The sequence below is a fragment of the Danio rerio genome, chromosome 6 (assembly GCF_049306965.1).
Source record: "Danio rerio strain Tuebingen ecotype United States chromosome 6, GRCz12tu, whole genome shotgun sequence".
In the NCBI taxonomy this organism is placed as follows: Eukaryota; Metazoa; Chordata; class Actinopteri; order Cypriniformes; family Danionidae; genus Danio; species Danio rerio.
In genome coordinates, this window is record NC_133181.1 from 16325383 (window position 1) to 16351231 (window position 25849).

Here is a 25849-nt window from a genome sequence, read left to right on the forward strand (position 1 = left end):
CGTAGCACAGCGCTCATTCGAAAAAGGCACAGCTAAACAGATGTGTTTTCAGTCTTGATTTGAATGTGCCCAATGTTGTAGCACACCTGATCATTTCTGGAAGCTGATTCCAGCAGCGACGGGCATAGTAGCTGAAGAAGGATTAACCATGCTATGACTGAACCCTTGGAATTTATTGTTTACAGTAGGGATGTAACGGTATCAGAATTTCACGGTGCGGTAATACCTCGGTATGAATGTCACGGTACGGTATTTATTGAATCATTTACAGGAAAAACAAAACTTATGAAAATGCTCCAAAAAAGTGCCAAAAGTGTCAATGACATACAAATTAGCCATCTATCTGTAAGCTTTGAAACAGGAACTTCAATTTTAATAACAAAAAAAAATTAAACCATGTAAAAAAAAATAAAGTTTCAATTTAGTATTGTTGAAAACTCATCACATTCAACATTTAATCACTCACTCACTTAGAGATGGGTTTAAAGGAAAATTTTCATATAAATATAATCTGGTAAAAGCTGGTATCTCTGGGCATTTACAATATCCCCTGCAACAGAAAAAAACCCCTCTCATTTGGGACTGAGGTTTCTGGGACAAGAGAGATATGACTTGGCCCAGGTTGACAGCAGTGGGTAACGTTGTGCATTGTCTTTCCCCCACTTGAGAGGACAAACCATGAGTAAGATAGAGGTCTCATGTCTGCATCAATCTGAACAGTGTGCTGTTCAGTTTGCTATTCAGTACGTGCGCGACAACACAGCTGATAAGAACTCGCGCGACAACACCGCTATTCAGTACGCGCGCGGCGACAACACCCGCTTTAGAGTTTTTCAGCTCTTTTTCATCCCTGCTTCTAGCAGCACACTCCATTTCCGCATTACTGGATCTGTAGCGACAACAGACCGCAAGGGATGATGGTCAAGCATGGGCTGATGGGAATTGTAGTTTTCGCTACCTCCCGTTCGCTTCATTCGCCTGAGCAAATTTTCTCAGAAGACCTATAGTTTTACCGAGTCATGCGACTTCGGTAATATCGAAAAAAATTAATATTGTGGTATGACGGTATTTACAATACCGTTACATCCCTAGTTTACAGTATATGACCCTAAAGATCTGAGTGATCTATTAGGTTTGTATTCACTGAGCATATCTGCACTGTAGGTCCTAGGGCATTTAGTGATTTATAGACAAGTTGTAATGCTTTAAAATCGATTCTGAATGAAACTGGGAGCCAGTGTAAAGACCCGAGGACAGGTGTGATGTGCTCTGATTTTCTGGTTCAGGTCAGAATTCTGGATGAGCCGCAACTGTCTGACTGTGAAAAGTCCATTACAGTAATTCACCCTGCTGCTGATAAAAGCATGAACAAGTTTCTCTTGAAGTCCTCACTATAGGCAGCATCTAATTGATGCAATGTTTTGGTAACACTTTACAATAAGGTTCATTAGTTAATGCATTTACTAACATGAACTAATCATGAACAACAAATCTACAGCTTTTATTAATCATATATGAACATTTACTAATGCATTAATAACATCCGAGTCCATGCTTGTTAACATTAGTTAATGCACCATGAGTTAACATGAACTAACAATGAACTACTGTATTTTCATTAACTAACGTTAACTAACATGAACAAATACAGTTTTTATGTTGATAATATGCAGATTTAGTTACTGCTTTGAAATGACTACTGAAACTCATACTGTATCTGACTTTAGAATTCGACTTGTGGCACCGGTGTGTGTACGCTGATAGAGACCTATGTATAGAATTCTGAAATGCATGGCGCTGCGTGGGTGCGAGGGTGCCCTCTAGCATCCAGTAAACAGTAAAAATATTAAAATGTGTGATCACATTTTTAATTAATAGGTCTTCAGCCTTGCTCCTAGAGACCCACTGTCCTGTAAAGTTTATTTCCAACCTGCTTCAGCACATCTGCTTGTGTGTATGCTATACGTATATAAGCATATGCATTGTTGGAGATGCTCTTCAGTTGATAAGTTTTCAACAGTGGCATTTGTATTAAACTGAACACTCTGGTTATTAGAATAACCCTCGTTCCCCGAGGAGGCGAATGAAAATGCTATAAGTGGATTTAATCCCTGTATGTGGATTTCATTCAGAAAGCCAATCGTCTGAAAGAGTATGTAAACGGGCCAATAAAATGCCAAATGAATTGGCAGAGTCAGTTTGCGCACCTGATGCTTGTTGCAATCAATTTAGCATAGAAGCACAGCGAAAGCAAGAAGATGCAACCTTTTTTAGCTGAAGAGACTGATGTCTACAGCTAAGGAACAATCATTATGGCGATGCAATATAGCATTTTCGTTCCCCGAGGGGTCACTTTAGTAACCAGAGCGTTCCCCTTCGGATGGGAAACTTCAATGCTATTAGTGGATTTAATCCACATAAGGGGAAATGTCTTTAAAACGCCATAATGACTGCAATTTAATTTCGCCTCTGATGAGAGGATAGCCAGGCATAGCATGAGCGCACCTGCATCATAGAGAGGTGCGGTCTTCCAACGTGATCCCTGGTCCTTACTTATCCCACTTCTAAGAAGATTTACGGATTTAGATATATTTTTCAGGAGCCGCAAGCATCTAGATAATTTCTAGGAATTTAAATACGATAGTACGTTGGGAAAGTGTGCATTCCTGAAGGGGAGGACGTGGCAGAGGCCACCTGCTACCCAAATGGGGAGATATGATGGCAGAATATATGGACTAGCCTAAGGAAGTGGGAGTAAGAATGTAATAAGATGGTTAGCGGAGAGGGAAGACACAGGTCCGGCTGTGAGGGGGCACTGCACCGAGGCTTAATAAGCATATGGGATCACCTAGTGGGGATTACGCATAGCGGGCACCTATACCCAAAACATGGGCTAACCAGAGGTCAGACCTACAACGTAATAGGCTAGCGAGTGACTCCTTTACTGAGTCAGTGCTGGGGGCCTTGGATGAATCTGCAGGGGTCACCTAAACAGGGAACTTCACTGACAGAGTGAGTAAGCGCACGTATCTCTGTGTTAGGGAGAATGGCGCAGCAAGCGTGTTTCAACACCTTAACCGAGTTGTTTCCTCAATCACCAAGGGTTACCTAATACCCTTGAGGAAACCAGCTCCAGGCTGGATCTGCCTACTCCATGGGCAGCAATTGCAGGCTCACTACCTGGTCTTTAAACGGTGTGGTAGGAACCTTGGACACATATCCCGGGTGGGATCTCAGGACAACATGAGAGAAGGCCGGCCCGAATTCCAGGCACAAGTTACTGACCGAAAATGCCTCCAGGTCCCCGACCCTCTTAATCGATGCCAACGCAACCAGCAGAGCTGTCTTCAGGGACAGAAATCTTAAAGATACTGAGTCAAGTGGTTCGAAGGGATCTAAACACAGGCTCGTGAGAACGAGGGCGAGATCCCAAGAGGGCATGAAAGGGGGCACTGAGGAACTGGATGATGAGGTTATGCCTTCCGACAGTGCTGCCAGGCACTGCATCATAGTGAGGGGAGATGGCAGCCACGTAAAACTTGAGTGTGGAGGGCAACAGGCTTCTGTCAAGCTTCTCTTGGAGGAAAGAAAGCACAACGCTGATCTGGCAATTTTGGGGTCTTCTCTGCGAGAGACGCACCATTCAGTGAATAGACTCCACTTCAGGGCGTAGGCGCACCTCGTGGAGGGGGCTCTAGCCTGAGTTATGGTATTAACCTTGTGTCTACAGACCAAACTTGGAGGTTCTAAAGATCGGGGCGAGGGTGCCAGATGGTGCCCTGTACCTGAGAGAGTAAGTTCTCTCTCAAAGGTATCTGCCAGGGGAGGGCCATCGCGAGGAGGGAGAGCTCTGACATCCAGGTCCGTTGGGCCAGAGGGGTGCAACTAGCAAGATCTCCTCGTCCTCCCTGGCCTTGCACAGTAACTGCGCGAGCAGGCTCACTGGGGGAAACACATATTTGCAGATGCCCTGAGGCCAGCTGTGGGCCAGTGCATCCGTGCCGAGAAAGTCCTCCATCAGGGAAAAAAACAACTGGCAATGAGTTTTCTCGGGGGAAGCAAACAGATCGATCAGGGCTTCCCCGAATCACACCCATATGAGCTGAACAGACTCAGGGTGGAGTCTGCATTCTCCGGAACGTAAAGGCTGCCGTGAGAGCGCGTCAACTGCACAGTTGAGCTCGCCTGGAATGTGAATGGCGCGCAGCAATTTCAGCCGCGTATGACTCTAGAGGAGCAGACGGCGGGCGAGCTGAGACATGCGGCGAGATCGAATACCCCCCATGCGGTTGATATACGCCACTGCCGCCGTGCTGTCTGTCCTGACCAGCAAGTGCTGCTGATCCAGCACCAGAAAAAAAAAAACAGTGGAGAGAAAGGAACACTGCCAACAGCCCGTGCTGGAAGCATCTGTTGAAACAACAACATGACTGGACGCCTGTCCTAGAGGCACTCCAGCCTGTAGCAAAAAGGGTTTGATCCAAGGGCTGAGGCGACAAAGTGCAGTAACAGTGACTCGGTGTGCCAATCTGCAGTGGCGTAGCGCAAAATGCGGAGGCCCCCTGCAGGGATCGCTGACGGGGCCCTCTGATGAAGGGGGGGGGGGGGAATACGTCAAACGTCAATTTGCATATCACTGACGTCATCACGTTCTACCATTTCTGTTTAACAGCCTATGGTTAATAAAGGGGGTATTTATAATTGCACTACACTTTATATAAGCATGTTTGTTTAACTAAATTTATTGCTGTTTGAATACAGTATATCATTATAGATATGTAACGTTAGTGAATGTGCAGTAATCTCTCATATGTAATAAACTCAGACAAGTTCAGAAACTGTCACTAAAATATCTGTGATTGTGAACAAGAAAAAGAATAAACGTTTTTTGTCGTCGGTACGCAGAGGGGTGATCTGCTCTCGGGCTGCAGGTGGGAGAGGCTGCTGTACGAGGACTGACTGGGCCGCCTGTTAGTGCTGTGAGGCGGGGGAGGGGCCGGCGGCATCACATGCAGCTCGTTGAGAAGAGTAGGGACGGTACAGTATGGAAAAATGACAGTATAAAAAAATCTCCAATAACACACAAAAAAGTCGCTAGATTTGTCGCTAGGGGGGTCTGAAAAGTCGCTAAATCTAGTGACAAAGTGGCTAAGTTGGCAACATTGGCGGCAAGCAATCAGAATGAAGTAGTCCACCGCTTGAGAGGTGTTCAGAGAACACAGACGTGTGAACTTTGGTTCCGACCACAGTTGTTCCCAACAGTTTATTGAAAATCGCGACGACGCGGGGCCCGTCCGCTACGCCACTGCCAATCTGCCAATAGCTACAGTATGTTTCCATCCACCTCTTTTATATGTGTATTTAGACTACTGCAGTTTTTGTCAGTGCCAATTTCCTAGTGGTTATGTGAATCGACATAATATCACTGACAATTAGCATCCTGCCCCTCTCTCTGCTCCCATAACTATTAAGTCTGTAATCTCCTCTGTCCTGAGCATTAAAGGTGAAAACATTTTTTTAAATAATTATAAAAAAGAAGAATATTACAGTTTCTTTTTTTTTTTTTTTGTTAAAGGTGCAATATGTAAGTGTGACACCCAGTTGTTGAAGTAGGTATTGCACTCCAGGATCAAAACACATTTTCACTTGGCTCCTCCTCTGATGAGTCCACAAGCACAGGTTGCCAGATTGATGTGTGTGCCTGACTATTAAGCTTCAAGGCTGATTTGAATCGTTTTCTAACTAAAAGAAAATAAGACACACGATAGAAGAAATATTTTCCACACTAACCAACGTCTGAAATTTCTATTTTAGGAATGGCTTCTATTTCTCACCGGTGAATAACAGGATAAACAACAATAATCACCCCACACCTCATGCTTCCTTCAAATGCTGATAATGTGAGTTTGAATGCCATTTTAAATGACATTTATTGCCATAATACTGAAAGCAGCAGCAGATAGTTCACTCTTAGATATTGAAAATAAAATATATCGATTAAAATGGAAACTTTAGAACTGTGCAAGCCAAGTTAACAAATAACAATCATTCAGCATGTACAGTTAAAGAGGTTTAATATGTATTAAATAGTTTGTAAACCTTACCATTTTGCTAGAGTGCAGAGCGGTAACATTATTCTGTGCTTCTGAATGGTTGTCTTTTAGTTTCTATCATGTTTCATCTGGTGCAAACAGCGAGATTGCTTATCACTGAATAAGTTTAAGAATAAAAAAAATAAAAAGTCATGTGATTTTGTTTTTGAAAGATGTGGTAAAAATTAAATGGGTGCAATGGGCACAATTTACATTTGTAAAATATATTAAATGTTGTTTTGGTCATTTTTAAAAAACCCTTAGTCAAAGTCTACCATCACAACGTGGGTCATTACTAACTCCCAGAATGTTATTAAATGGACACAGTCCCAAATCGTGGTCTTGCACAACCCACCGGGCATTCATTGCTTTTTTATTTATGTTTTCATTTTGTCTTCTGAGGCGAAAGCTATTTATTATACATTATATGAAGAATATAACCCACAGTGGCTTCTTCTGCCATAGCAAATCACATTTTTTCTTTTGATATTTGGTGCCAGTTTATCAGAAAGTGACAATTTTGATCTCTTTGGATAAGAAATGGGCTTTGTTCACTACTGTTTTATAAGATACTACAATTTTGCATCTTTGAATGAAGACATAGGTAATGACATGTGACATAAGTATGTCAGATATTAGCATATGATACCTGACTGACAACTATGAGGTCTCTAAAAGCAATCTGACATTTATAATGTCAGGCAATTGTTTTGATACGTTCTAAAGTTGTTAACATCTCGGAAGTTAATCTCAACTGCCTGAAGTAATAAGAAAGGCAATATATACTTGTCTATGTTTTTGTATAGTTGTAACAGGAGGAGATTATGTGCAGGGATGTTAGCCTCAAGGATATCTAAAAATAACTAGTCTAAAAGCATCCTGGAGGCAAACATCTCAAGTGTATCATGATGAGGAAAGTAAAACTTGAATTTAAATAATTGTGGGGCTAATAAATTGCAAATGATCTTTTTCATAAGGAATTTAATTTGCAGATTATCAAATGTTTAAAAAAATCACAATAATCTGAGCATGACATGAAGTGACATCGTATGTATAATGGTGTAAATAAATTCTGATCTCACAATGCAGCAACAAAAGTAGCTGGAATATAACTGGGTCAGCTAGAGTTCATGGTCATTTGTGACTGTCAGTTTACATGATGTTTTTTTTTTTTTTTTTTTTTAGTGGTGTGAATGTTTGTTTGTTTGCTGGACCCTGCCTCTCTCATGGGAAACTAGCTGATCTCTGTCTAAGCTTTGGTAATCTTTTGGATATCCCAAAGAGATTTGTTTTAGCCTTCAACACACGCTGCACAAAACCCCTGAAGGTTTTAATGCAAACCTCTGCAAATGATGTATCCCCCTGCCTTTTTGAGATATTACCCTGTGTTTGCAACTGCTCATTATTGCCCTGATTCACTAATACCTTTATATCTTTTCCTTACATTGAGACCTGCAACACATTCCAAGAAAAAGTTGTGAGGGGAGGAATTTGGAGCTAGTAATCAGTTAAATAGGTTAATTAGTGATGCGATTTGAAACAGGTGATGACAACAGGTGATTGCAATTATGGTGCAAAAGCAGCATCCAAGGGAAGTCTAGTCCTTTAGGAGAAGGTGGGCAGAGGATTGCCAGTTTGCCAACAAGTACGTGAGAAAATAATTGATATGTTTAAAAACAATGTATATTTCATCTTCAACAGTGCATAGCATTTTTGAACAATCTGGAGGAATTTATGTGCATAAATGACAAGGGCGCAAGTCTAAGCTGAACTACTATGATCTCCGATCCCTTAGGTGGCACTGCAGCAAGGATTATCATTTGTCTATATGTGATATCACAACATGTGCTCAGGACAACTCCTTTGTCAAGAACCATAATACATACTGTAGGTACGAAGAAATCAGTTTGTAATATACATGAGGAAGACTTTTCTCATCTTTTCTATGAATGTGATATCTCTCTTAAATTTTGGAATGATGTTACAAGGTAAATATTTTATACATAAACAGAATTTTATTTTATTTTTTTCCTGTTATGTTTTTGCTTCATTATAATGTCTGGTTGTTGTTGTAATTATTGTAATGTTCTAGGACAGTGGTTCCCAACTTGGGGTCCGCGCCCCCCTAAGGGGGGCGCCAGAGTTCACAGGGGGGGCGCGGGAGAGGATAAGTATTGAGGTAGAAAAAGGCATAAAAATGCTCCACTATTATAAAGGACTTTGCAATTAATCGAAAATTCGATTTAGATTTCGGTTTCAAACGATTATAAAAAAGCATTAATCGAGATAAATGGTTATTGCATCATATTTTGCCACGTTCCAGTTGTACACGTGTTGCAAAGCGCGAAAGAGCTTATGTGTGTGTGCAGCACGATCACGCAGTCAGAAGCATGCGGCCGGTCAGCATTCACTCTCATTCACACACTGAGACGAGCAGAGGAGCGCAGACATCTAAAGTCATCTTAACGTGAGCGCTTTAATGGTCAAATAGGTGTCAAAACGCGGTGTTTAGTGATTATTTACATTAACCCTCATTTGTGTAATAAACAAACGAGTTGAGGATCAAAAGACGTGAAAGAGAAACCATTAAAGATACAGCGCGCTATAATCCTTCTGCCGGCTGTTTTTATCATTATTAAACAAACATAACAAGAACACCCTTGCTGGTCTTGACTGAAAGACTGCTGTAGCTAAAGTGTTTTTGTTACAGTGAAGATGCTTAAAGCACAGTTTGTTTCATATTTTTATTTTATTCTATTGTATTTATTTCTCTTTCCTTTGCAGGGTGGAAAATAACTGTATGTATACAGTTGAAGTCAGAATTATTAGCCCTCTTGAATATTAGCAAACCTTTTCCTGCCCAATTTCTGTTTCATGGAAAGAATATTTTATTAACTTATTTCTGAACATAATAGTTTTGATATCTCATTTCTAATTACTGAGATTTCTTTTTGTCTTTGCTATAATGACAGCACATAATATTTTACTAGATATTTTTCAAAATACAAGCATTTAGATTAAAGTGCAGTTCAAAGGCTTAATTAGAGTAATAAGGCAAGTCATTATAACGGTAGTTTATTCTGCAGACAATCAAAAATATATATTGCTTAAGGGGGCTAATAATATTGACCTTAAATTGGTCTTAAATTTCTTTATTCAAGCTAAAATAAAACAAATAGAAGAAAAAATATTATAGGAAATACTGTTAAATTTCCTTGCTCTGTTAAACATAATTTGGGAAATATTTATATATTAAAAAAAAAAAAAAAATCTCAGGAGCGCTAATAATTTTGACTTTAACTGGCAATGGTTTTGAATAATCGTGATTACAATTATGACCAAAATAATCGTGATTATGATGATGACAAAATCGAGTAGCCCTACTATTATATATGTATTTAAGTACCAAAAAAAAATATGTAAACACATACTTAAAATTCCAACATAATAGTGAAAATAATTAAAATAAATAACTTTAAATAATTATTTAAATTTTGCTCACTCGCGCAATCTGCTTGTCAACGTGTCGTAAAGGCAAAATCAAAACAAAAATGGCAGACAAACGTAAATGCAGTGATTCTTCAGAGGCGAAGAAAAAGATTAGACAGTATGACAAAGCCTACCTAGATTTTAGTTTTATTGAAGGCCAAGACAAGTTAAAACTGATTAATTAATATTTTCTATACATTTTACTATTAATTAATATTACACAAACACACACACACACACACACACATATATATATATATATATATATATATATATATATATATATATATATATACACAGTACATATGTGTGTGCGTGCGTGTGTATTTATATGGTGGGGGGGCTCCAATGTTTGTATATGTTCATGGGGGGGGGGGGCCCAAATAAAAAGGTTGGGAACCACTGTTCTAGGATATAGCATATATCTGAATTTGTATTATTACTTTATGTTATGTTTCAATGCTATAATAAAAAAAAAGGTACAAAGAAATGGACACTGTGTGCTCCGGACTAAAGAAGAAAAGGATTATTCAGACTGGCAGGATCTGTCATGGTATGTCATTGTTTCAGTGCCCTTGGAAAAGGTAACTTACACTTCTGTGATGACACCATTATTGCTTCAAAGTACATAGAAATGTTAGTGCACAATATGCTGCCTTCAAGAAAACATCTTTTCCAGACAATGCAAAACCACATTCTGCACCAAGTGTGCCACACTACTGCTTTTGGGTGAAGGTCCTGGCCGTTATGTGCATCCTGGGGGCTGGCAGCAGTACAAGTTAAAAAGGCCGCCTCTTCTGTGTCTTGAACGAGACTTGAGTACAAATAAAAAAAATTATATTTACACTCGCAATAAAATGTCCAAAAAGATGGTTGTTGTCAATTAAGTCACTGGTTATCAAGCTGATATAGGTGCACATTTTCATTTTTGTAGAGTATGTTTTTAGCCAGTAATTTAAGGCTGGGCATGTCTTCATGATTGACAGTTGTGATTGACAGTTTGTCAAAGCTGATCAGGAGGAGATTGAAGTGTTATTATTCCATTTCTGTGTTATTTTACCATGACAAAATTAGTTCAGCAGTAAAGTATACTTTCTGACAAACAGGATCTGGTGGAACACTGTTTATTCGGTGAAGTGAGGGCTTTTATCTGGGTTTATTATTAGTTTGCTGGTACACGCCTAACCTATCCATGACAGGGAAAATGTAGGTGATCGATATCTAGCATTAATTCTCTTTATGGTTCTGAAATAAAAATTAGGAAGACAAAACTAGTGTTAGCCGATCTCCACATTGATCTGCTGTAACTTTATTTGAACTTGATTTAAAGAACATCTCTGATATTTTGAGTTTAGGCATGTTATTGGGTTAATCATCTGAATTTGCTTTTATAAAATATTAATGTTTGAAACCAAGTCTTATATAACAAATAGTGATATATTATTTATATACATTGACCGTTGGCTTTTTATTTAAACACTCCTAATAAACATTAAAATGAATGTAAGTTTCATCAAATAAACCAAATGAAAATGGAGCCAAAAAATGATAAACAATATTCACCTTATTCTCAGCTGACGAGCGGGCGCTGCCATTTGAATCTTTTTGTCTCGCGACTTCCGGTTACATTCACTTCCATTTATTTTTTGACGTTAACAACTGCTAGTTACGCTGCTTGATGTTGCAATTTAATATTTTCTTATTATATTATGCTACTTGGTCTGTGTAGTCATGCAAACATTTGTTTGTTGAGCAAGTAGTTTGGCCATTTTCTGCCATTTATTATTCCTAGTCATTTCTCCCATAGGCGACTGAATCGGAAGTTCTAAGACAATCGCGAAAACAGGCGCACTTCCGCATTTTAGAATAAGGTCAATACAAGCAATGTTGCAGCAGCTGATTGACATTGGTTAATGTATTAATACTGCAAAGTTTATTGTACAAATTGACAGGTTATTTTATATAGCGCATGGATGGGATGTGTAAATATCCTGTTGCTATTTAGAAATCCTGCTGCATTTATCTTTATTTAACGCACAATTTTAAATAAAAAAAAACCCTGTTGATTGCCAATTAAAATAAAAACCTTTCTAAAAATGTATGTGTTGTTTATATGGTATTCCTCATATTTTACAAGCGATATGTCTACTACTGTGAAGATAACAAATACCAACAACCCCTGTTATAAGATAAATTTTTTTGGTGCAGTCCAACATGTTGTAACACGGGGAGTGTCAGAGACAACTGAGTTTGGATCCACGTGCAGGTTTATTCAGAGTCAGGCAAGCAATGGTCAAAACAAGTGCAAACAGATGTATAAAGGCTGTCCAGAATCGTAGTCAAAGGATCAGGCGAGAGGTTTAAATACAGGCGGCAGACAGGGATAACTTAGTCACCTTACAAATAAACAAGACTCGGCAATGGAGTGAGTATGTGTGCTGCTTAAATAGTGTGTGTAATCAGTCTTTGACAATCCTCAGGTGGTGCGAGTGTAATCAGTCAGAATGAGGAAGCATGTGTGTGTGTGAGCGGAGTGCATGTAGGAAAATGTAGTCCATGAATGGCGGATTTATAGTCCATAGTGTTTGAGTGTAAGATCCAGCAATCTCTGAAGTTACGATCGCTGGTAATCGTAAAACATGTATTGCTTTTATTAAATTATAACAGCTTACATCACAGTTTTTAAACCCTATATTCTTAAGTGCTTATTTTATATTAGCGAGCCTTTGTAATAGTGCAAATACCAGCGACGTGATGATCCCAAGGATTCCATATCCGGGACCAGGCCATATCCTGAGCTGCTGCTGCGCTGATGGTCGTATGGAGTGGAGAACATGAGTCTGATTCCAGCGACGCTCCAGGGACAGACGAGTCTTCGCTGAGGCCATCTTCCAGCCTCAACCACGGCGAATGAAGCTCTGCACAAGACTTTTGGCCAGCGGAGAAATTAAAATGGTCGTGCCCAACTGAGTCTGGTTCTCTCAAGGTTTTTTTTCTTCACTCCCATCAGGTGAAGTTTTTTTTCCCTCTCCGCTGTCGCCACTGCCTCGCATGGTTCAGGATTGGTAGAGCTACGCATCGATGAATTTACTCTTCAGTGTTTGAACTCTCAGTAATGATTAAATCACACTGAACTGAGCTAAACTGAACTGAACTGAACTTAAACACTAAAACCTGAACCACACTGTTCCAGTTACTATGACCATTTATGTGAAGCTGCTTTGACACAATCTACATTGTAAAAGCGCTATACAAATAAAAAAAAAAGCTGAAATACCAGTGATCAAGTGAGAAGTTCGGGGGGCATGGTTAATTGGACGTACAAGCGTTTGGTTGGAAGCTTGATTCTGCGGCTCAGCCTCTGGCTCTATCAGACAGTCCTTCCGCACATGCCCAGGCTCCAATTTCAGCAGTCTTTTGTGACAGTTTGTGCCCCTCACGAGGCGTTTAGCCTTCAAAGCGTTCAATAGGGCAAGGTGCTGTCGCATCGTCCATATTTTTTACAGTCATTGTTCTGCACACAATACAAAGTCCTGGCTGTAGAGAAAGAGGCTTAGGGTACATGACTGGCCTGCCTGCAGTCCCAACCTGCCTCTAAAAGAGAATGTGTGGTACATTTTGAAGCGCAAAATGCGAAGACCCTGTGTTGTTGCCCACTTTAAGATTTGTTTGCAGGGTTTGCCTTCAGTCCATTAATGTTTTTTCAGTGTTGTGAAAAGGAATGGCAACATTACAAAGTGATAAATGTTTTACTGTTCCATTTTTCTTGAAATGTGTTGCCATTAAGCACAAAAATGGGGGGTGGGGGGGGGGGGGGAATCATAAAGAAGATGTTGTATTGTCTGCAATAAAATGAAAGTCAAAGTAAATTTATAAATCACTACTTTCTTTTTTTATTGCTTCCATACTGTCCTTATTTGATTTGAGGTTGTAAAATGTTCCCATGTGTTTTATATTGTCCTATTTCAGATGCTGTTTCAACATTGCAGAGCAAATAGTTAAAGGTGACAACCTAATGTCTGTCAGACATGCTGAGACATTCTAATCGACAGTTCTTAGTAATGCCATATAGACAGAGAAGTGATCCAAATACTGAGCCCTGAGGCACCCCAGTAACAATATGTTGTGACTGGACATCTCAACCCTCCAAGGGACCCTGAAAGACCTACAGTAAGTGAAGACTTGAACCACTGGAGTGCAGCACCCAATATGTGCATTGCCATGAGGGTATATAAGGACTGTTTAGCCAACAGTCTCAAAAACAGCAAGATGAGTAATAAAGCTTTAGAAAATTTTGTTTTAGGGCATCACCAACCAAAATTCTGAGTTGAATGTCCAGACTGGAGGTCGATTGGTTGTTCTGTCCTGGATTTAGAGTAGGTTTCCCAATAAGTTGTATTGCCAGAGCCTGTTAAAACACTGTGAGAAATGTACCATTTTTGATAATGTACTGAAAACTAAAGTAATTAGGGGAAAGTAGCTTGAAGATGAATGAACTGTATCAACAAAGTGTAAACCAAAACGAGACACTGAATTTAGAAAGTGAACAATAAACTGCTTTTCAAGTTCATTTACTTTTTTATACATTTAAAATACGCAACATTTAAATTACACCTTTGTTATCGCATGCTCATTAGTTTCATTCAATGCCAAGAAAATGTTTTTAACCAATGCTCACAATCATTACACAAATGAGTCATACATTCATTTAATACAAATTATTCAAAAGGGATGCGCTGAATGTCTGTAATTATGAATAATTTCAAGTCGAATTGCGTTCATTATTATAATGCATGCCTGTTTTGTGCTCTTTCTCAGAAACCTATTACAGTGTAGGGGACATTTTGATAAATGGCATATGGTATATCATCTTTAGTTCACCAAGAAAGAAGGACAATCATAACATTTATTGAGAATCACAACAGCAGCATCTATTTCTATCATATTTGTATTAAAAGGTTTACCTTTGTACTAAATTTTTCCTCATTCCTATTGCATGACTAATGTGCGAAAAGCATAGGATCTGATACCATGAAACTGGCAATGGAATCATATCTACAAAGCAATACATTTACTAGCTCTTCATATTTCACTTCTCATCGACTTCAACATAATACTGCAGGAAATAAATGAATATGCCAATACATGGCTCACTTAATAGAACTGAGTCAATACCCCAGTATCCTTTCTTGTTTGAGTCATGGCATGTTCTGCTGCCAGTGTATCCCAAAGACAAATACATTTTTTTCAGAAGAGCCACATGCCACCACCTCATCCATTTTAGCAATAATCTGAGAAAGAAAATGTTATTGCAGCTGCACTCCTTTTCTCTGCTTAATATTTTACATTCATCCTGAACCCTCATTTCAGCTAATAACAGAATAAATATTAGCACAATTATGCACAAATATGAGAATGTAAAAGATAATTACACAATTAACTTTTTGTTTATTCTTTCAACTGGTTCTAGTTTACACATAGCCGTTGTTGTTTTTGTTTCTGTTTCCATTTTTTTCTTTCCCTCTTCTCTTTTCCATCTATTTTTATGTCTTGTTTACCTTTTTGTTATCAGTTTTTATAGATGACATTTATATATTCCATTTATATAGCCTGTCTGGATATCTGCCATCTGTTGTGCAAGTCGCATTCGAGAACATGTTCACAGTTTTTTAAGTACAACATTCATTCATTCATTCATTCATTCATTCATTCATTCATTCATTTTCTTTTCTGGATGCAGACCCATTGCAGCACAATCTGAGCTGCATCCAATGATTTTTGATGGGCTCGCCTAACCCCACGCCTAACCTTACAGCTCACAGTGATATCACTAGGCTCCAATGAGTACATTGTGTTTGACATTGCATCTCTGAGAGATGCAATCTCAGCTTGCATCATAAAAGCTGCATTCAGATACTATTGGTTATTTTTGGACAACAATGAATTTAATATCCAGTGGTGGAAAGAGTACTGAAAAACTGATACTACTACTGATACTCAAGTAAAAGTACCATTAGTATTGAGTAGTGAGTATTACACTGTAAAAAAGTGATGCATTTACATGTATTTTGTGGATGTGTGTACACGTAACATTCTGTAGTGCACTTAGTTATTGCCCAGCGGGCATACAAAGTCATAAGACGTTAATATTAGGTTAGATTTAGGTTGTGATGTCAGGTGACCAAAATTCAATGTCCAGTCAGCGTCTAAAGACAATGTTTTTTTTGTTTGTTTTTTTTTTTTTATGTCCAATAACGACGTCGAATGAAGTTGATATTTGTTGATTTTTGGTTGTTACAGTAAAAAAGTGACCAAAATGCAACGTCGAGCCAACATCTTAAACCAACATCATATTGACATCAAATACTGATATTTATTAGTCACAAATGTCAACCAAAATCCAACGTCTGACAGAAATAGCGGTAACGTCCACACAACGTTAAGCTGTAACATCATTAGATGTTGATATTTGGTTGATTTTAGGTTGGACTTTGGACATTGGCATCGGTCTGTTTTTGAGTTTTGACGTCAACCCGTTTTCAATTTCAAGAAAAATGCAATGCACCCATGACATTGGGGTACATTCTGACATCATGTTGACATCTTGTGCCTGCTGAGTGTTTAAGGTCCTTTCAGTTATCAGACAGCAAACATCATCTTCTCATCAGTGACATGCATCTAAAAACAGTCTCAGGGTCAGTGCTTGTTAAGATTTTGGACATCTTCTTGGACACTTTTAATGCTTCCAATCAGTTTGCTGCAACTATAAATCGCCATGTCTGTAGGTAATTTATTATGATGCGATTGACCTTTTACTGTATGTGCAATTTGATTGGACAGGAATCACAGGACTGATTTTTTTTAACCTTCATAGCCAAGAAAAAATAAAGTAGTGACTGTAGGCTGAAAGAAAATGGTGGAGTAAAAGTATTAATACTGCACTAAAAATGTTCATTCATTCATTCATTTTCTTTTTGGGCTAATCCCATTAGTAATCATAGGTTGCCACAGCGAAATGAACCACCAACTTATCCAGCATATATTTTACACAGCAGATGCCCTTTTAGCTCTAACCCAACAAATGGTTTGTTTTAGCAAATATCTGAGATACAAGATTCATTTTAATTTTATAACCCATTATATTGACAATTTCTCATTTTAAAGTTCTCAAAATTACATTTTATATTAAGGTCATAGTTTCCATAATATTTAGAATAAAAAAGGACAAAACACTGCACAGAAAAAAATACAGATTGTAAGTTTGTTCAAAAGTGCTTTAACCATTTAATCCTTTTTTTTTTTTTTTAGAAAACATACATTTTTGTATACATAGAAACAACATAGACCTTGTAAACTATTCAATTTAATTCAATTCATTTTTATTTGTTTAGCGCTTTTACAATGTAGATTACATCAACGCAGCTTTACATAGAAGATTATAATGACTTGAAGCAGTGTTAGTTCTGTTTTCAGTGTTTAAGTTCAGTTTAGTTTAGATTAGTTCAGTTCAGTGTTTTAATATTCACTGCTGAGAGTCCAAACACTTAAGGGTAATCCATCGATGCGCAGCTCTACAAGTCCTGAACTATGCAAGCCAGTGGCGAAAAAAAAAAAAACCCTCACTAAATGGCAAAAGCAAAGGAAAAAAAAAAAAAACTTGAGAGAAACCAGGCTCAGTTGGCTCAGCACGATCATTTCTTATATGGCCAAAGGTCTTGTGCAGTCTTGGTGCCGGAGACTGGAGAACGCTGGACCTCAGCAAATACTCGTCTGTCTCTGGGGTGTCACAGGAACTACTTACAAAGACCTCCCAAACACATTTATACCTCCATAGTGACAAATGGGAAACAGCATAGTCAGAATTGCATGTGTGTGCGCCAAGCATGGATAAAGATAGAGTAAAGATTCAGATTGTGAGCCACTTTCACTTACTTTCACTTTTTTCCACTTATTTCAATAACCATTTTTAATACAAGTTACAGTCAAGACTGTTGACAAAATTCCACCTCTTATTTCTTGTAAATGTCAGGAAGTATGTAAACTAATGTGACATTAAAAATATTAACATAAATGTTATTCTTAATCTGGAGGTTAAATTTCTTGTTGGCTCAAAGCCATCAAAACCTAGAGCTTCCAGAAACAGGAAAAAAGACACCATCACCTTTGTTACTGGTGGGATTAAATAAGTTGTCATGGTTTTTTAAGGATTTCTTGCAATGTGTGAATATTTGCCAAAATATTTTAAAAACATTGACATATACAGTACTGTATATCCAACATTTCAATCACAGCCAGCTGACAATAAAACCATGTTCATTCAGAATTCACATCATTAACAAAAGGCTGAGTTGCTAGAAACCAATGATGTGAGATGACATCAGAAGCTCATACTTCCTGTTTAATCAGTCAATTGACTGACCTGAACCATCTGTATGACAATTTGTTGCCAATTATATTCAAACGCATGCATCTTTCAACAAAATCCTGTCATCTGTTTAATTAAGCATTAACTATTAAATCCTGCTAGACTCGCGCAGTTGGTGACCCATTGGTCTGTTTTTCGATGGTTTCAGATGTCATTTCTGTCACTCCACATACTATTCGGGCATAATCTCTACAGAGAAACTCATTAATTTTACTCTGGATCATATCAAATATCACACCTCTTCTGATATGAGATCATTGTTTTTTTGTGGCTTTGTCTAAGTTATGAGTCATGTCTGTGATTAACTTTAAATTCTTGACTTTACATGTATAAACCCAACTTATGGGTGTATAATGCTATTAATCCAAAATAATATTGCATCATGTATTGTATTTTATTTAGTTTAAATAATAAACAATTAAATAAACATCTCGTGATACAGAGGATGCAGTTACTACTGTACATATGTATGCTTGATGTCTAGATGTCAGACAGCGGGAAGACACATTACAAGGTTAATCCATGCACTATGAATTTGGAGGCCTTCAGAAAAACAGTTTAGCCTGAAGTATGGAAATAAACGTCAGAGCATGACTAAAAAGACAGGGTCATGGTAAGCATAAATCCATGTATTAAAGTCTTAGGCACTTTAAATTGACTGGACAAGGTCCCAAAAACTTAAGTTGAAATTAATTGTTTTTCCTTATCGGCAGAATTTCAACACGCTCCAGAGTTGTGCCGTTACAGAAAAGTAACATTGTCATTTTATCTGCTAGAATTAATAATTGTGCACACAAAAATCCATCAATAAATAAATAGAGTGGGTGACCAGTTTCCACACATAAGCAGAATCCAATAAGCAATGTCAGGGCAAATTAAACTTTTAAAACCAGCCTTGTGCTGCAGCCAAATAACAGCTATGCAATTAAATAAATGAATAAAACACATTATTTTTTACATAAAACACAAAATAATAATTAAGTAATCTTACCTGCCACCTACCACCTGCGCTTTTTTGCCTTCTTGCCCTGTTGTAGATTCCACAATATTTTAATCGGATTTTAGCCATATACAGTATAATAGCCGCACCTACTGTAGCTGTTGCAGATTTGTCAACCACATATCCATAATGTGAATCTTCCATCCCACCACATCCCAAAGGTCCACTAATGGATTGAGATCTGGTGACGGTGAGGATATTTGAGTATAGTCTTCTGCCAGGGCTGACAAGTTTTGAGTTCAGGGTGGAGTGAAACTTATTCCTTGGGGTCAAACCATTATACAATATATAAAATACTCACTGTATGTCATATGCACATGACATAGATTCAACAAGCTACTGGAAATATTCCTCAGAGATTTTGGTCTGTTGTGACATGATAGCATCACGCAGTTGCTGCAGATTTGCACAACCGTGATGTGAATCTCCTGTTCCACTAGATCCCAAAGGTGCTTTATTGAGTTTTTATTGAGTTTTGGTGACTGTGGAGGCTATTTGAGTACAGAAAACTCATTGTCGTCTTCCTGAAACCAGTCTGAGATGATGCCATCGGAAGATGGGTAAACTGTGGTCATAAAGGGATGGACATGGTCGACATCGATACTCAGGCTGTGGTGTTGGCACGATGCTAATGGTACTAATGGGCCCAAAGTTTGCCAAGAAAATATCCCCTACATCATTACTCCACCACCACCAGCCTGAACCATTGATACAAAGCAGAATGGATCCATGCTTTAATTTTGTTGACACCAAATTCGGACCCTACCCTCCAAATGTGGCAGCAGAAATGGAGATTCAGAACAGGCAACATTTTTTCAATTCTCTTTTGTCCAGTTTTGGTGAGCCTGTGTGAATTGTAGCCTACGTTTCCTGTTCTTACCTAACAAGAGTAGCACCCAATGTGGCATTCTGCTTCTGTAGCCCATCTGCCTCAAGTTTCGGCATGTTGTGTGTTCAGAGATGCTTGTCTTCATACCTCGCTTGTAACAAGTGATTATTTGAGTTACTCTTGTCTTTCTATCAGCTCGACCCAGTCGGGTTATTCTCCTCTGACCTCAGGCATCAACAAGGCATTTGTGCCCACAGAATTGCCGGTCACTAGATATTTTCTTTTTTCAATCCATTCTCTGTAAACCCTAGAGATGGTTGTGCAGGAAAATCCCAGTAGATCAGCAGTTTTTGAAATACTCAGACTAGCCTGTCTGGCACCAACCATGTCAAATTACTTTCTTCCTCATTCTGATGCTTGGTTTGAACTGCAGCAGATCGTCTTGACTGTCTACATGCCTTAATGCATTGTTGCGGCAAGTGTACCCAATAAAGTGACCATTAGGTGTATATATATATATATATATATATATATATATATATATATATATATATATATATATATATATATATATATATATACATATATATATAAATATATACATACACACACACACACACACAGAATTTGTTTATACAGTGATTTGATAAAGCATTTGCCCCCTTACTGATTTCCTATTTTTTTATTTTAAAATAAATAAATAAATAAGGCGTCACAGGGGCACAGTGGGTAGCACGATCGCCTCACAGTAATAAGGTTGCTGATTTGAGCCCCGGCTGTGTCAGATGGCATTTCTGTGTGGAGTTTGCATGTTCCCCCCGTGTTTGAGTGGGTTTCCATAGTTGTCCATAGTATATGTGTGTGAATGAGTGTGTAAGGATATTTCTCAGTGATGGGTTGAAGCTGGAAGGGCATCTGCTGCATAAAACATGTGGTGGATAAGTTGGCGGTTCAATCTGCTGTGGCGACCCCTGATTAATAAACGTACTAAGCCGAAAAGAAAGTAAATGAATGAATGAATAATTAATTTATAATAATATATAATAATTTAAAAAAGTTTCAGACGAAGATAGCACAAGTAAACACATCATGCAGTTTTGAAATGAAGGAGAAATGAATATTCCTCTACAGCACTGTAACAGACTCTTTACAAAAGAAATCAGTAAGGGGGCAAACAGCTATATATCAGTTAAATTAATATAAAAAATCCACTAAATATTTAAATTCAGGAATATTGAAACATATTCAACAGTTTAAACTGATTCAGTTACATTAATTTAAAATAGCTCAGTACCAGACAAAAATCTGGACACAAGGCTAAACTGTCAGTGTAGTAACACAGAAACAGACAAAAAAGACTTGATGGTTGAAGTTTGGCTGACAAAAACCAGGGGAAGACTGCTGAGACAAAACTGAGAGAGGTGAAGATTCGGGTAGATAGAGGAGATGAACAGATGCCTTGAGATTTACAGTTAGCCTGATTTATACTTCTGTGTTGAGTAGAAATTAATCATAAAATAAACAAAAGAATCAATTTGACACTAAACACTCGCCACTGGCCTTGCTTTAATCCAAAGGCTCTCGGCCCCATTCTCACTTTTCACCGCTACCAAGCCAGCCAATTCCAGATATTGTACTATGTGTTTTTGTGCCGTGCAATTACATTTTTATATATAACTTTTTAAAAATGGTCCATTTACCACATTATGTTGATTATAAGTTTTGTTTGGACATTGCAACTAATTGGACTTTAGAGTATATTATTAGACTGTTAGGTTAGTGTTAGTGTAAGTTGATGGGCTGGCAAAGTTTATTATAGGCAGGAATATTTCTGTTAGTAAAGCAGATATTGGGCAGTATATTATCCTCTAATGAGAATAATTGGTAACACTTTACAATAACAGTACATGAATAATGATGTATCAATATGTAAACTAAACATTACTTTATTATGAATTAATGATGAGTTAAGGTATGCGCTAATTATGAATTAACTTTAATTACAACATGATTTACATGAGTTCATGTGTGAATAATGGCTACCTTAATTACTTGTAAGTTCAGGATTGTTTGTTAATTAATGTATTAATTACCACATTAGTTTATGCTTTATTTAACCATGATGAACTCATGATATGTTAATGTATAATTATGTTATGACTTTACTTGGAGGGGCACATCATCATTAACCGATTCTTAACTACTCATGAAGTCCTTATGCACGTCTAACTAGTGAGTTTACACTGAATAACAATAGAAAAGTGTTCTATCAACATCAACATGAAGAGGAGTTCATAAGTAGTTAAGGATGAGTTAATAGTGATGTGCCCCTCCAAGTAAAGTCATGACATAACTATACATTAACAGCTCATGAGTTCATGTTGGTTACATTTAGCCTAAACTTAAATGTTAATTAATACATTTATTAACAACATGTACTAACAAGTAATTAAGGTAGTCGTTATTTACACATGAACTCATGTGACTCATGTTGTACTTAAAGTTAATTCATGATTAGTGCATACCTTAACTCATCATTAATTCATAATAATGTTTAGTTTACATATAAATACATCATTATTTATGTACTGTTATTGTAAAGTGTTACCGAATAATTTAGCATAGTTGTTGCAACGTAACTTGTATTCTACTAAATGTGCGTCACCATTAAAATGAAGTAACCCCCCCTCCCTCCAAATAATTCAATCAATAAATAAAAACAAAATAAAACCTTCAGATAGTTAATTAAAGTGCTAACGTGCAGTTGCTACATTATATTATGTAAAGACATAACCCATAATAAGTGTACTGGATGTTTAACAAAATTTTGTGCTAAATAAAAATGCTCTAATTTAGATGTTTCACTTAATCTAATACGTTGACCGGAAATTTATCAATAAAATTAATGCAAATCGAGCAATTATTGTTGTTACAACTACAATACTGCAATCATAGTGTCCACCCAAAGCCCTTCCTTGAAAATGTAAAGCCCCGCGCATCATATGGAGTGTCGACGTCACTCATTATTATCCTCTCAAGGCTTCTTCCACACGTAAGCGCTCTCAAGTGCTCTGAAGAGGCGGCAAAGTCGAGGTGCGCGAGCCTTGCAGCGGGGATAAAAAAAAAAACTTGATTTCGTTCTTACAGGCTTCTTAATAACCCTTTTATCTGCACACCTGTCATTTAGTCTATCCAACAGCATGTCAAGGTAATTGATTTTAGTTTGTTTTACTTCTGTCAGTGTACATTCTGACTGTATGAAGGCTAGCTCACCTGTATTGTTTGATATTCTGTAAAGCTGTTTGCTGTTTACGTTTACGCGTTGCACCGGCATCCTCTCAATTGAGCAACAACTTAGCTTAACCTGTTTGAAATTTACTAATGGCTTTATATTTGGGCTGCAAAGCCCTTGCGACACTATTCTTGCGCTGTGAAGACGCTTGTGAAGATTTGACGACGGAATTATGAAGCATGAATTGAGACTCTTCAGAGAACTTGATCAACTCTTCACACAGCATGGTCCACTCTCGGTTGTGGAGTAGCTCCGATAGAATTTTATCCATGGATCAAGGACGCAGTAAACGTAACATCAGTTGAAAACTGTGCGGCAAAGATGTTTCCTGAAGAAACTAATATGAGTTACATTTCGAACGGCACGGATGATGACTTGCTGTCTGCACTTGAAGACTGGAGCGACACTCCTGCTGAGAAACTGTCACGGACGGGACACAATGTAGTCGCTGTTATTTTGGGATCTATTCTAATATTCGGGACCCTGAACAATCTTGTAGTCCTCGTTCTGTTTTGTAAATTCAAGACACTGCGGACCCCCGTGAACATGCTTCTGCTGAACATCAGCGTGAGTGACATGCTCGTGTGTCTATTCGGCACCACGCTCAGCTTCGCGGCCAGTATCCGCGGCCGGTGGCTGGTGGGGAGACACGGCTGCATGTGGTACGGCTTCGTCAACTCATGCTTTGGTGAGTAAACACAAACAACAAAACAAACAAACAAACAAACAAACAAACAAAATATGCATACGGCGTCAAGGAACTAAATTTGAATCTGTTTAACACAGCTTAAATGCTGAGGTAGCCTAACTTAATTAATGAACATACCACAATTCTGGATAAAAAGAAATAGCACATGTAATTTACACATTAGGTGTTGTGGGAAAATGTTATTTTATTTCAGTCTGTTTAAAAGAGCAAATATGCTTATGTGGAAAGTGAAAATGTTTACACACAATATTTAGGCTAGATGAATTAAATTTAATGTTAGATCTCTTTTTACTAATTTTTTAAAGAATTGTATTCAGTGACCCATTCATAAAGACAAATCCTTCCTGAGTTAATTTCTCTTTGTTTGAATTTTACCCATGCTTTACATCTATGCACTTTGTTATATTTTTCTTATGTTAAAATAGTAGCTTGGAACAATTCAAAATTTACAGATGAGCTTAGAAAATGACATAGTTTCAGTTTTTTAATCTATAAAAATGTGTCTTTTTGACTGACTTTTGCAAAATTGAGTTCAGTGGTTTATTGTTCCCCTTTTTAATGACTATTATTGTGCATTCAGTGTTACATTGCACATCAAAACTTGATACAAAACATGATAAAATTATAGCTAAATAAATATTATCCAGCTTCATACTTGTCATGGTTTGCTATGACACATATGCAGAGATGTATAAAGTACTAGAAACCCAGAGGTAAGTAAAAGTACAAGTTCTCTATCAAAAAAGTGACTTGAGTAGAAGTTAAAGTGCTCTTTAAGCACCATACTAACAGTAGTTCTTGTCAACTCACAGTGAATTAACTAATAAGCACATCTTTGGAATTTAATAATCGTAATGAAACTTTATTGTAAGTGTGATCATGTGGTGTAGATTCAGATAAACCTTATGGATGACATTTAACACTGTACAGAGAACTGGAAAGACTTAAGTCTTGGGTCTGCTGCTTATCATGTAACATTAGCCTTGACACCATGGTGTGCTGGAAAGACCACACATTATGCGTTCTAAAAATAAGGAGAAATAAGGTCTCTCTTTCTCTCATCGCTATTGCACAGTTGTTTTATATATATTTATTTTTTACAATCGAGGACATGAGGAGGCTATTCCAGATGAAAATCACTTGTTTAGTACAAATGTCCTAAATGATCCAACTTAAAATCCATATAATTATAATTTATTAGGTCTATAAACAATAAACATAGCAAAACCTTTGCTGGAGATTCTTTTGTGAATCTACTAGATGTTGACAGTTCATAATGTTTGTAACATGCAAAATGTCTTTTATATTATTCTAACACATGCTCACTCAGGTAATGGACTTTTTTAAAGTCTTAGTGTTGTTTTAGACATCTCATGAAAAAAGGCTAACAATTTAGTTTAATGAACCAATATTCACTATCAACTTTGACTTAACACCTGCTTTTATTTATTGGTTGTTAAAAATAATAATAATATACAAAGTATATTGTACATGACCTTATTCTACAGTATATCCCTAATACCACTATTTAAATCTAGTTGTTTATGAGAAGCAAATTAGGAGTTCATTGAGGCAAATTACTCTGTCTCATAGTTTTTTTTTTTTTTCAAATTTCAAAACCCAGGTGTCAACTTTTAAAACTCTAGATACAGAATTCACAACCATTGCCAAAATTGCAATTTTTTTTTGAAAACTCTTAACTGTTTTGAAATGCTTGGATACAATACAGACAAGTCAAAGATACTTTGTTCACTGAACTAAAAAAAACCCTTGTCAATATAACTCAATTGAACAAATTGAACTGAACTGATCAACACACATTACATTTGAAATAAATTGAGTATTCATTTAATTAATTAACATGATCTAACTATCATCTGATACAAGCACTCAAAATAATAAATACTGATTGCATCACTCATAGCTTTGTGGAAACTTATGTACACTATTACAAGTTTAAATGATGAAAGTTTCAGGATAGATCAAATGACAGCAGTTACTACAGAAAGTGAC

The 25849-nt window shown here is 37.5% G+C and overlaps 1 protein-coding gene across 1 annotated transcript in view; it reads left to right on the forward strand.

Moving 5' to 3' along the window:
• Window positions 1-23448: 23448 nt before the first annotated feature.
• The window catches only part of tmtops2a (teleost multiple tissue opsin 2a), a 73403-nt gene continuing 71002 nt past the window's right edge, over window positions 23449-25849 (forward strand). The window contains exon 1 of the mRNA NM_001281505.1: window positions 23449-23815. Within this exon, the coding sequence (NP_001268434.1) occupies window positions 23449-23815 (367 nt within the window). The remainder of the gene's footprint in view (window positions 23816-25849) is intronic.